This window comes from Ceratotherium simum, chromosome 19 (genome assembly GCF_057802395.1).
Source record: "Ceratotherium simum simum isolate JZ-2026a chromosome 19, ASM5780239v1, whole genome shotgun sequence".
NCBI classification, from domain to species: domain Eukaryota; kingdom Metazoa; phylum Chordata; class Mammalia; order Perissodactyla; family Rhinocerotidae; genus Ceratotherium; species Ceratotherium simum.
The window spans coordinates 25262501-25274904 of record NC_141918.1 but is presented as its reverse complement, the minus strand read 5'-3'; the positions used below and the strand labels follow the sequence as shown (position 1 = coordinate 25274904).

The 12404-nt window shown below is 34.0% G+C and overlaps 1 protein-coding gene across 5 annotated transcripts in view; it reads right to left on the bottom strand.

Annotated features, from left to right (window-relative positions):
• The window catches only part of GRIK2 (glutamate ionotropic receptor kainate type subunit 2), a 653495-nt gene that overhangs the window by 114533 nt on the left and 526558 nt on the right, over positions 1 to 12404 (bottom strand). For all 5 annotated transcript variants that reach the window (XM_087443926.1, XM_004422155.3, XM_087443925.1 and 2 more), the window contains one exon: positions 10274 to 10491. In XM_087443926.1, coding sequence (XP_087300052.1) covers positions 10274 to 10491 — 218 coding nt within the window. The remainder of the gene's footprint in view (positions 1 to 10273; positions 10492 to 12404) is intronic.

Sequence of the window (12404 nt, the reverse complement as noted above, 5' to 3'; positions counted from 1 at the left end):
TTTCTAACATGACTAATTAATATCAAAATCATATTAGACACTAATATAACAATACTTTAAAAATCCCAACCTTATTTTATTAAACAAAATATTATCATTTAACCTAATGTTAATCGTAATCCGTTACCCACAACCAATATCTTAACACCATTAAAAAATAAAAAATAATTTGGGAGAGTTAGAGAAATTATATGGCCACAAAAAATATTTGCTGAGATATTTCTTTTAGATTTCTAGAAAAAGTGTCTGATGGAAAATGAAGAGAACATCAGCATGAACAGATAAAAATTTTAGTAACAATATTAATCACTAATCTACACTGACTGTTCAGATACATTGGGGTTCAATCGCATAAAGCTTTTAAGTATGGTTTCATTCATTTAAGTATGTAGAAAAATTAAAACAGTATACTAAGTTATTCACAAATTTAAATGCATGAAACAAATAAAATGTTCAAAATAAAGTTTCTATTTATTCTAAATAGCCATAGAGTTATTATGTAATTTAGCAACTTGCAAGCAAGTTAGCAAGAACAGTTTTGGCTTGGAAGCCTAGTATATCCGGTTTTCCATCACCCAAGTCAGAGCATAATGTCATGTTTGAGGAGCATTTTGTTTCAGTTTAGATTTGCAGGGGGATATTGAGGAATTGTGAAGTGACAAAGGAAGATGTAAATTAGAATTACGTAATAATTTATCCCCATTATTTAATATAGGTACAATTTTTTTTTCCACAATAAGGAAAGAGTGACAGTAGTTCACCAAATATTACAGGATAGTACAATTAGCTCAGGCGAGAAAACCACAAGAGCCCAAATCTCAAACTATTGCTCAGAACCTAACTTAACACATATCTATAGAGTAGGGTACTAAATCTCTTCTTAATCTGCTCCCCCTTAGGTAAACGCAGAAGTCACATGTACAATCCTTCCAAGACACCTTTATAGGTCTCCAAGATTCTAACATGCCTTCTTCTGGGTCTCTTCTCTAATTTCTCCTCCCTTCCCTCATGGTAGAAAAATTGCAATAAAGGCTTACAAAGAAAAGGTGAATATATTCACTCCCCAGGTCCCATAGAATATATATTTTTTCAACTTTTACTCAGAGACACAAACAAAAGCCCGGATTTACCCCACCAGACTTCTCTGAGAAAGAAAAAAAACCTTCTTCATCCTGCTACATAACAATTCTTATGCATACCTATCAGGTGACCTCCAGAAATGGGGTCAGAAATGAAGATGTAATTAGATTATTTACTCTCAGTAAATCTCTATTGAAAAAAGCTTTAAACACAATCCGAGTAAATAATTTAAAAGAAGTAAGAATGTGGTCAGCAGATTTATCATCATTTCATGCCTCCATCTGTTATTTCGTGGAGCCTGGGTTTCAGAAAAGAAAGATGCCCACACTAATATGAAAGAAATGGAAGTAGATGCAATCAGTTAATAACTATTGATGTCAATGATGAAGGGATTATTTAAATTTCAAATTAAATTAACTCGTCTGCACATTAGAAACTCCAGAGGAGGTTAGAAAAAACTCAGACATTTGGGATCCCACCTCAAGATATTTTTAATTTCTTGGCCTAGAGAGGGGCCTGCGCCTCAGTATTCTCTAAGAGCTCTCCCAAGTGATTCTAATGCTCTAATGCACAGAAAGGTTCAGACTACTGACCTAAACAAATGGATATTTTAAAGATGTTTAAAACTTAGTGGATGACATACTCAAATAAGACAAAGTAATTACTCTGTCCCTTGGAAAAGGAAAATTGATGTGAAAATCAAGACTATCTTATTTATCCAAGTGATATGATTGCCTGTCCTGGACAAGACCATATTTCCATGTGACATACATGCTATCCAGCCTTACTGGTGGCAGCACAGCCACATCTCTTACAACTTTGGTAGATAAAACATAGGCCCCATAAGTTGAAGCAGTGCTTTAACTAGGGATCCTGATAAAATAGACAGTATCGCAGACTTTGCTGAGCTCTGGTCTGGAATTTACAATGGATACACAAGGAGGTACAACTTACCAACAAACCAAAAAGTTCAATCACAAAAAACTTTGATGCCAATATATCTATGCTCATGTTAATATTTCATTTTTAAATTAGTTTCTATGCACAGAGACAGTATTCCCCATGGGGACCTAAAGCTGAAATTTGAGACCTTGTTTTTTCCTAAATTACTGAGGAGAAAAGGAGGATGGACTTACTAAGCATAAATTGACTCCAAGTAAAGAAAAATGACCCGAAAACAAAGCTATGTGGCAGGTTAGTGACACAGGGCAACTCTTACATGAACAAATATTTAAGAAATAATCCTTGTAGTTATTGAAGTACCATAAAGAATTTCTAAGTATCATATTGTCAAAGAAACTCTTCTGGATAGTGGTGGAAAATGATTAGAATCTGTGTCACAGTCAATGTGGTATACATTGAAAGACATACCCAATTTCTACTCGTGTGTCAACAAATAATTATTGAACATTTTCTTTGTGACGACAATATGTAACTTGGAATTTGTTATATAAAATATAAAAGGCATTTAAAGAATAAGACCTAGAGATCTAATGCACAGCATAGTGATTATAGTCAACAATACTGTATTATAAACTTCAAAGTTGCTAAGAGTCTACACCTTAAGTATTCTTACCACAAAAAAGAAATGGTAATTATGTGATATGGTAGAGGTTTTAGCCAACACTATGGTAGTAATCATATTTCAATATATAAATGTATCAAGTCAATGCATTTTACACCTTAAACTTACACAAAGTTATATGTCAATTATATCTCAATAAAAATTAAATGAAATAAAATTCCAAAGTAAGTTTAGATGCCCTTTCTCATATTTGAAAACTATTTTAGGTCAATTTTCTGCATAGGCAAAATGGAACTTTCAAAATGTTTTACCACTGATATAGCAAGAGGAAAATAACCCTTCATTTCAGAAAACACTTTTCAATGTGAAAAGTACATGATAGATGCCATTTTGAGAATTTACTTTTCTAATGCATAAATCTCTTCATAGTAAATACATTATACTTGCATTACCACTTCTGTTCTAAATAAAAACGACAAACAAAAATTATGTTTTGCAGAAATTTTAAAAATATGAGAAATGTCTAATGAATGGTATGCTTCTAAATTCATTTATTAAATAGATGTAGTAAACTGCCAGATTTCTACATTCTATCCCTCAGCTCAAAAATGACTTATGTTCTTTTGGTATTTAAGAATCAAAAATCACTCAAGCTTTCAAAAAATCATTACAGGCATGCCACAAGAGCAATTCAGGCTTAAAAACCTATACTGTCACCCCAGCATAATTTAATTTTAGAAGACCACTGAACTGATAAGCTCAGAATAAGCAGCAGAGTATAAAGAACATGTTATAGCTGTATCTGCCTCAATGGCATAAGGCAAATGCTTAGAAACTTAATATGATCAAACTGTTGAGGTCATGTGGGTGAGCCAAAATGACTAATGCACTTAGCTCTTCTGAGTAATGATGGTTATCCCATGATATCTTTGGCTATTACTTTTATTGTTGATACTATGAATTCGTTGGTTATTGCTTTCATAATTAATAAGTCACTTAACCTCTACATGGCCCAGTTTCCTCATCTGTTAAATGAGCATAATGATAATTGCTTCCTACTTTCCTTATGGGTTGCTGTGAAGATTAATGAGCTGTACTTTGAGTTTTCCTAAAGAGGGGACTATGCATAAAGAATACAAAACAAGTCTTTGTTGCTAGATACCAAAGACAAAACTCCTCCCTCAAGATGAATTAATCCACTTGCTTGCATTCCCAACACTATAACCTACAATTCCAAATAAATTGACTTTTAACCCAAGATTACAAAATGGAAAGGCCATAGAGGGCTAGATATTTTGAAGAAATCTTTTAGCTCTCTACAGAATCGCAAAATTTTGAAAATAATCACATTCTAATTAAAACCCATAGGTGTTCCATCAGTAAATGCAACATTCATTGTGTTAATAGATAACTGTACAGAATTTGGTAAAAGAAGTGAGTTGCTGCCATAAAGAAAACCTAAATACTTAGGGCACATGTAGCAAATGACAATGAAATCATTAGAGGTGGCTAGGAAAATGAGAATCTGTGGATATAAGGGGAAATAATATTTTTAAAGTATGTCTTGTAGTAACTTGGAAGATAGAAAATGCACTAATAATCTTTTGGACTTGGCTAAATAAATATCCAGACAAAATGACAAAATATTCAAAGTATCAGTTGTTTACTTTTAGCGACATAGGATAAGATAGCACAAGAAAGAGACAGAATATTAACAATAAGAACTACAACAAAGAGGAGGAGGAGGAGGAAGAAAAAATAATTTAAAAGAACTGGGTAGTTTGCAAACAGAATTTAGAGGTGATATAGAGGAGTTAGAACTTGCTTGGATGGGTAATAAAAGTGTTTCTAATCTTCAGTGTCTTAAGCCAGTAAAAGTTCTCAAAATTGTTTCAACATGGCGTCAGCCCTTAAATAAAGATCAAATTAAGCATGTTGCCTTGAGGTACTTTCTTAAGATCTCTGAAAAAGCTAAGTCAGTGGCTTGTAGATTTTCTCCTCTGGATCAAGAGTTTCTAGCCCAAAGTAGCAATGATTAAGTTTAGAGAGTGGGCAGCACCTCTTAAAAAAGAACTGTGGGTGTGGTTTTTAGATTACAGACAGACTCAACTGGATACATTTAAAGGCCACACAGGTTTAGCAGAAATGGTATTGCAAAAGCACTGTCACCCTCATGAGTAGAAATGGAATCTGTTCAAAATATTGACAAGCCTCTGGGCCTCCGAATTTCTATGAGTAGGACAGCTGACTTGTAACTTAAAGAAAGGTTTATGTTTCATGCCACTAAGAGTTTTTGGTTGCTTGTTAAACAACATTATTATGGCAATTGATGACTAATAAAGCCCAAACCATATGCAAAGTCTGCGCTGGGGACTAGAGGTCCAAGTGTGAATATAGATATTCATAGATCCAAGTGTGAATATAGATATGAATATAGATAGATATTCATAGATATCCATGAATAGAGATCCAAGTGTGAATATAGACCCCTGTCCCCCTGCTGTGCAGTGTGGTGTGGAAACAGAGGAACCAAGCAAATACAGCTTGTGGTGATAGGTTAATGATAACTGAAGTCAAAAGCGATCAGAGAATATAAAGAAAGAGTACCTTTCCCAGACTGGGTAGATTTGGATAGAGGAAGGATCAGAAAAATTTGCCTGGAATAATTAAGGTATGAATTGGGATCTAAGGAATAAAGAAAATATAACCAATTAGATTGGTAGGGGAGGACAGGGATGGAAAAAAAAAGCATAACAGGCATTGGAGAAGGAGGTGCATTATGTACTTGTGATACAACACGGGACTAAAATCTAACCTGTTTGGCTGGAGTTTAGAAAGTGAGAGTAAGAGCTAAAAAATAAGGAGCCAGACCATGTTGTCTTGTAAACCTGCTAAGGAGCTAGGCTCTTATCCTAAAGCAAATGGAAGAGGGTAGCTTTGGAAGGCTTTAAGTCACTCTGGTAGCAGCATAGAGAACAACAGGGACAAAATTGGGAAAAAGAAAAGTTAGATGGTTACTGCAAAACCCTGGATAGAGATGACACTAGTCTGAACCAGGTTAGTAGTGGGCTGGCCCTGTGGCTTAGTGGTTAAGTGCTCGTGCTCCGCTGCCGGTGGCCCGGGTTCGGATCCTGGGTGTGCACTGACGCACCACTTCTCTGGCCATGCTGAGGCCACGTCCCACATACAGCAACTAGAAGGATGTGCAGCTATGACATACAACTATCTACTGGGGCTTTGGGGGAAAAATAAATAAATAAAAACTAAAGAAAAAAAAATTTTGAACCAGGTTAGCAGTAAAGGAAACAGAAAGATATATAGGAGGCAGAGTGGACAGGTGTTGGGAGGTGCCTGGAGATGTAGGGTATATGTCTAAGATTTAACACAATTCCTGCCACATAAGAGACGATCAGTAAGTACTTATTGAATAAAAACTTGATATTGTACAACTGAACATCCATATGATATGATTGAGCACATAGGATGCATGGTGAAACTGGTTAAAGCAGGACATCATAATCATTGGGTTAAAAAAAGTTAAAACTAAGAATGAATATTTTTTTATATTATGTATTTTTTAAAGTTCCTTTTACCTATGATTTGGCATAAATTCCCCAAAGAATTGTTAATGCACCTCAATATACTATCTCAAAATACAGTCTAGAAAAGAGCTTCTAAAAACTGCCCCAAAGATTTATTTCATTTATCAAATTAAAATTCCTTTTTCATGACAACAATAATCAGAAGTTCATAATGAAGCCATTTAAATTAGATAAACATGGTGTGATCTCTTTTTCAATCTATTTAAAAATTATTTATCCACTTGTGGGTCATAGAAACATAATTTACTTGACTATGTTTAAAATCATTCTAAATTCTGAATTTTTAAAATTAGCCATGTATTCTAGTAATGCTAATATATAACACCTATCCAGCTTTTACTAGGTGCTTAGCATGTCATGTAGAGCTCTCACTTCATATTCAAAAAATATTGTGAGACTGGTCCTGTTAGTCATTCCAATTCAGAGATGAAGAATCAGAGGATTAGAAGGGCAAGTTTCTTATCTAAATATAGCCGACAGGTGGTGGAGCCAGGAATTAAGCTCAGATTTCTCTGATTCCACAGTTTTTTCCACTCCTAACTACTATTCTAAATTGTAGACTCTATGTTCTCTGGAGTATTAAGTGATTTACATTAGATATTTGATACCATTTAAATGTCCTTTTAATATGCAGCAGAATTTTTTTTTAATAACCATAAAAGAGGACATGTATCTCCTTTCATCCCATCTTTTTTGGAAGAAGAGACTTATATTAGTACACATTGCAAAGCCAGAGATTCCAGGTAGACCAAGCCCAGAGAGAGAATTTGTAGAAATTAGAAAACCTGAGTCATGGGTTGCACAGAAACAAAGTGATTCAGCATCATTTGGTAAAACACACGACTCCCTCTGACAATATAGGGATTCTCAGAAGAGATCTTAGCACCTACAGGCTCTAGCTGAGCTCTTTTGAGCATGTAATCTGTGTGTATTCATTCTCCTAATCTTTATACTTCAGGGAGAAAAGAAAGTGCCTGCTGCTTGGTAACATTTTGTGTAATATTCAGCCCTGGGGCGAGATTTCGGTTCTACTCCAACAAGTTCCCAGATTCCTAGGAGGTTTTGACTCCTCCTTTATTGTTTTCCAATAAAATCCCTGGGCCCTCAACTATTCTATTATCTAAATATGATTAAGATCATATTGGTGATGCCATACAGTTTTCTATTATTTATGTGGAATAACAACAAAGAACCACCATCTGCTCAATTTTGAGTTATTTTGCCAGTTAATGGCTTTACGTCTATCCCTGGGAAGAATGAGTGTGGAGTGTAATGCCTACAGGAGAAAAGAAGAAAGAGTTCTTCTTGAAGACAATAGACATGTCAGCTCAATGAACAAAGTCAAGCATCTTCCTTGGAAAAAGGAATTATCTAATGTTGCAGAATGGCTATAAAACTCTGTGTTTTTACAATACTGAGGACTTACCCCCTTTAAGGCTAGGTATCTTGAGCCAGCTCTTCTTGCTTGTAGTAACAAAACTATATCATTCTTTAAAATAATTTTCTGGAACTGAGCATTCCAGAACAATCATCTAACAGCAGGGTCTTGTTAAATTAGTAAAAACAAGATGGAAATTCCTTTAGAAATCAATGCCTTAAGGGTGCTTCCTAGAGTGTTTGTATACATTGCTGTTAATTAAGAAATAAAAGAATGGTATCAAATGTAAATAGACTACACACAATAGTCCCTAGTTCACCCTAGAGTTGCAAAATACGCATGCAATTGCTTCACTTCCAGATTTCTAGGGAATTTTTTTTTTAATTCCATACCCATGGGTGGTATAAGCATGTAGTTTAACAAGCCAAAATATGAGGTTGAAATTAGTATCATTCAGGGCTTCACTAAAATAACTAAAGGAAAATCAACATTTAATGTATCCTTTTAAATTCTATTTTTTTTTCTAATTTCAACAGTAAGAATTCAGCAGGCGATAAAGTTTTTAACATAAGGTAATTGTCAACTTAGTGATTATCACTGTGTAGTTTTTATTATGACTAGTATACATTCCAGAAAGCTTCAATTATACAGAAAGAAAGTTTGTGCTGTTAGAAACAGAAAGTTGTTTCATGTCAATTTCCTCTGGGTGCTAGAGGCATCCTTGTGTGAGAGAGAGAAAAACAAGAGATGAAAGAGTAAAAAGAAAAGTCAGCAGCAAGGGAAAGGGAAGGTAGGCAAAAATGACACTACAGAGAGCAAGTGAACTAAAAAAAAAAAGAAGAAGAAAAAGAAAGAACTGAAGATGGGAAAAACAAAAAAGGGGTAAAATAAGCTTAAAGATGAGAAAAAAAGAATTTTTTCAAATTCAAAGCTCATGATATATAACAGCTTTGAAACTTAAGATATTTGTCTTCCAAAAAATAAAAAAAATGAAATTAAAACTCTGAAGTATTTGTGAAATAGAAATAATCACTTCTAGTATCAAATCACTTGCATTAGGTACTTTGTGTGATTTTACAAACTCAACTTCAAAAGTCCTTTGGATTTTGTAATAATTTAAATGCATCACATATTGACTCCCTGCAAAGTTATTGACACTGACAATGAGCATTTAGCATTTTCAACAGCTGATTTCTTTAAAAAAAAAAGTTTCATAAGAAAAGGAATCTCTATTAATTCTAAATATTCAATTGGAAAAAATTGATCAATTGCAATTAGTATAGTCAAATAGCACCATACTGATCATAATGCTTTGCTCATACTTGGTTATTGAATAAATTTGATTAAATAATAATGATTTTCCAATTAAATGTAAAATATGCATCCAAGTTTTAATCTAGCCATATGAGATACTTTGAAAATAATTAAATTTTAAGAATTATATAGATTTGACTAAACAATCAAATCCATCTCATTCTTTGGATATTTGGTGTCCTCCAGAACTCCAGAAAAAGAAGCTGATTTAGTTTTGTAAGAACTTTTACAAAGAAAATTACATAATTATTTGGCAAAATTGCTGTTTTAAGTCACATAAAACCTCATTCTACAATTGTTGATTTAGTCTTCTGTATCTCCAACTAAACTATAATCTTCTTGAAAGTAAGAACTAGATGTTATTTGCTCTAGAATACCCAACATGTAGTGCAATTTCTGGTATTCAATAGGTACTTGATAAATGTTTGATGAAAGAATTTATTTTATAGCTTGAGTCACTTATTTAAAAAAAAATCTACCACTTCTACTGAACATTTGAACTGCAAATTGCATTTGTGTAACCAGTGAAGAAAAAAAAATCCAATGCTTAAAAATTTGCCCAACCTACAAAGAATATAAAAATACTTGGTAAAATACGAAAGGAGTTACGAAGTGATAATGACTCGCTAACGTGGAATCTCCCCATTTGGTCTACTCTGGGCCAGTGACATCAGCTGTAGTAAGAAGAGAGGAACAATAAGGAGGAGGGCAAGGCACTCGATAAACCTGCAACTTGGCACAAGCACACTTTCCATTTAAATGTTCCACAGAACTGTCCCGCTGGAAACCATTGCAAGTTCAGCGGGGTGGCCCATTTTCAGAATCTATGCCTCCCAAAATATTAGATGGATAGATGTATAGATATCAAGAACTGTTTCTGCTTGTTTATACAAGCCCTTATTTCCCTTCTTTTTCTGTAGGCTTCCGAACAAGTAAACCTTGTCTCATCTTAACAGAAAGAAGTGTATGTATGGAAAATATTCTTACATGTAATCATTCTATTCTCCTGGAAATAATCAAACATTGTAGAGTCTGAATCTACTACTGTTCAATTTTTAATAAATATATTAATCTTCTTTTACAGTCAAAGATAAAACCTTGTTGGGGGAAAAAAAATGTTACCTTTGGGCAGATTCTCCTCCAAACAAAAATGGAATAGTTGTAAAGCAAAACTCTTCGCCATTTGCATGTATTAAAATGTTCTGCCCTGATGGCCATATGTTAAGTTATTTACCTCTCCATCCCCTGAGGTATATGCTATTCATTATTCTGCACAAATAATGGTATTGCTACATCCTCATATTCACTAACAGAGAGAGGTTTGTTTGCAGTCTATCATTTAATACATAAATTTAGATAACCAGTAGGACTTACCTTGAAAAACGTCATGGTTGCGCCATCCTCCACTGCACCGTACTCTATCTTGGTTTGTTTAGCTAAATCATCAGCAGAGTCAATAGGGGATTCCATGCGCTCCACTGTTAGAAAGGCTGCTAAGTTAGCAGTATACGAAGAAATGATGATAAGTGTGAAAAACCACCAAATGCCTCCCACTATCCTGGTGGAGAGTGCTTTGGGCATGAGCTCAGAACCTAACAGAGATTGGGGGAAAAAGGTGAAACGAATACAGAGAATTTGATCAGCAGTCAGGTACTTTTGGTCACAGTGGCAGAATGGAATCATTGTGTCATAAAAGCTTAAATCACAGATTTACATGTTTTTTTAGTAAGCAAGCAACAACCATTGGGAAAGCAGAGGCTAATTTCAGATAACAGGCAGTCTCCGAGGACTCTGTATTTAAGTCTAGAGGCAGGAGACTCAAGTTCTACCTGAGTCAGTGCAAAGGAACAAATATTACTGAGTGAATAACCTTTATAAAAATAGCATTAGAAGGGAGAAAAAAATCTCTCCAGTTTATAAACCACATGTATAGTTTTTCATATTCTTGTTAGTTATGTGGGTTTTAGAAGAAATGATCTAACATACATTCTGATCCATTTCTAAACAAGCTTTATGTGAAGTTTCATTTCTCATGTGCGTAAAGCTCAGAAATCTTGTCTATCTTGCCATTTAAAAAAGTAATGTTCTATAAAAATACAGTAATTTCAATTACTTACATTCCTTGAGATGTGGGGTTTTAGTCCAGTTTTTATTGTAAAATAAGGCAGTAAATTATTTCTTTATATATAAACAAATGTCTCCCATCCCTATAGTTAGCCTCAATGAGGGAAATCAAAATAAGAATAAATAGTTAAGTTGTCACAAATTTATTTTTACACATACACAAAAATTTCATAAGTATATTTATAATACACATGGCTGGAGTTGCCTGCTCATGGTATTAATAAGAGAATGGGATCCAAGAATTACATTTCACTTTTGATTATTATTAATTTTAATTAATTTACAGTATAAAATAAAATTCTAACAATTTTAAAATGGAGTCATAGTTTTAATACATTATTTACATTATATACATTATAGCCTTAATGTTGAAATGAATACATATCAGCATGTGTGATTTTTTTATAAGAAAAGTATACTGAGTTTATGGATATATATAATATATTACTATTCACTTTTAATCATTTTGAATCTATAATCAAGAAAGCTTTGGCTACAAATTACTTAATTTTAATAGGGTTTGAGTAAAATGGAATGAAGCAAAGATGGACTCCATTTGCTGATTTCTTTTATAGTCATATCTTTAACATAATCACTGATGCAGTAAGGTAACTCATCTTTAGATGGAATGAAAAATAAACAAATTATTCATGTTAACATTGAAAAGAAGTAGTATCATGACTATATCAAAACAGCCCATCTTATGCTGCAGTTCATCTTACCCTTGCAATTTGAAACAAACAAAATTTTAAAAGCAGACAGACTTGGACATGACAGCCAACTCCAGCTCCAGACTCTGCCTACCACTCTGTAAGGAAAAAAACAGAAAAGTACCTTTCTGATGTAGTTGCTCCTAGGCCCTGTCAGACACACACTCGGACACCGAAACACTAAAATACTCCCAAGATGATCAGCAGCTTTGCTGCCCACTCTACATTTTTTTTTTTTTTTTTTGAACACCACCACCAATAAAGTCAAACAAGACTGGGAAAGAAAAGAACAGTGGAGACATTCGACAAAAATGGCCCAATTACCACAAGTTCATATCTTACCCACAGACTTAAAGCAAGTACCTCCTAGGCTTGTGAATCAGAGCCTGGTTAGGGGCTGACTGTCATGTACTCAAGGTAACGTCATGTCCAGCACTATATCCCACTAATTCCTGGGGAGCTGGGCATCAGCCAGAATTGTATGGGTTCCTCTTTCATGTATCCACCAGCAGTGAAGTAGTTATGTGGCAAAGCAAATGCATATTTGAATTTCTCATTGCTAGGATTACTTGTCACCATTTTCAGAGATATCAGATATACTTTTATTTATAATTGTTTGATTTTATATATCAAGTTCATCTTATGAATATAAAAATCCTCCAAATATTTTA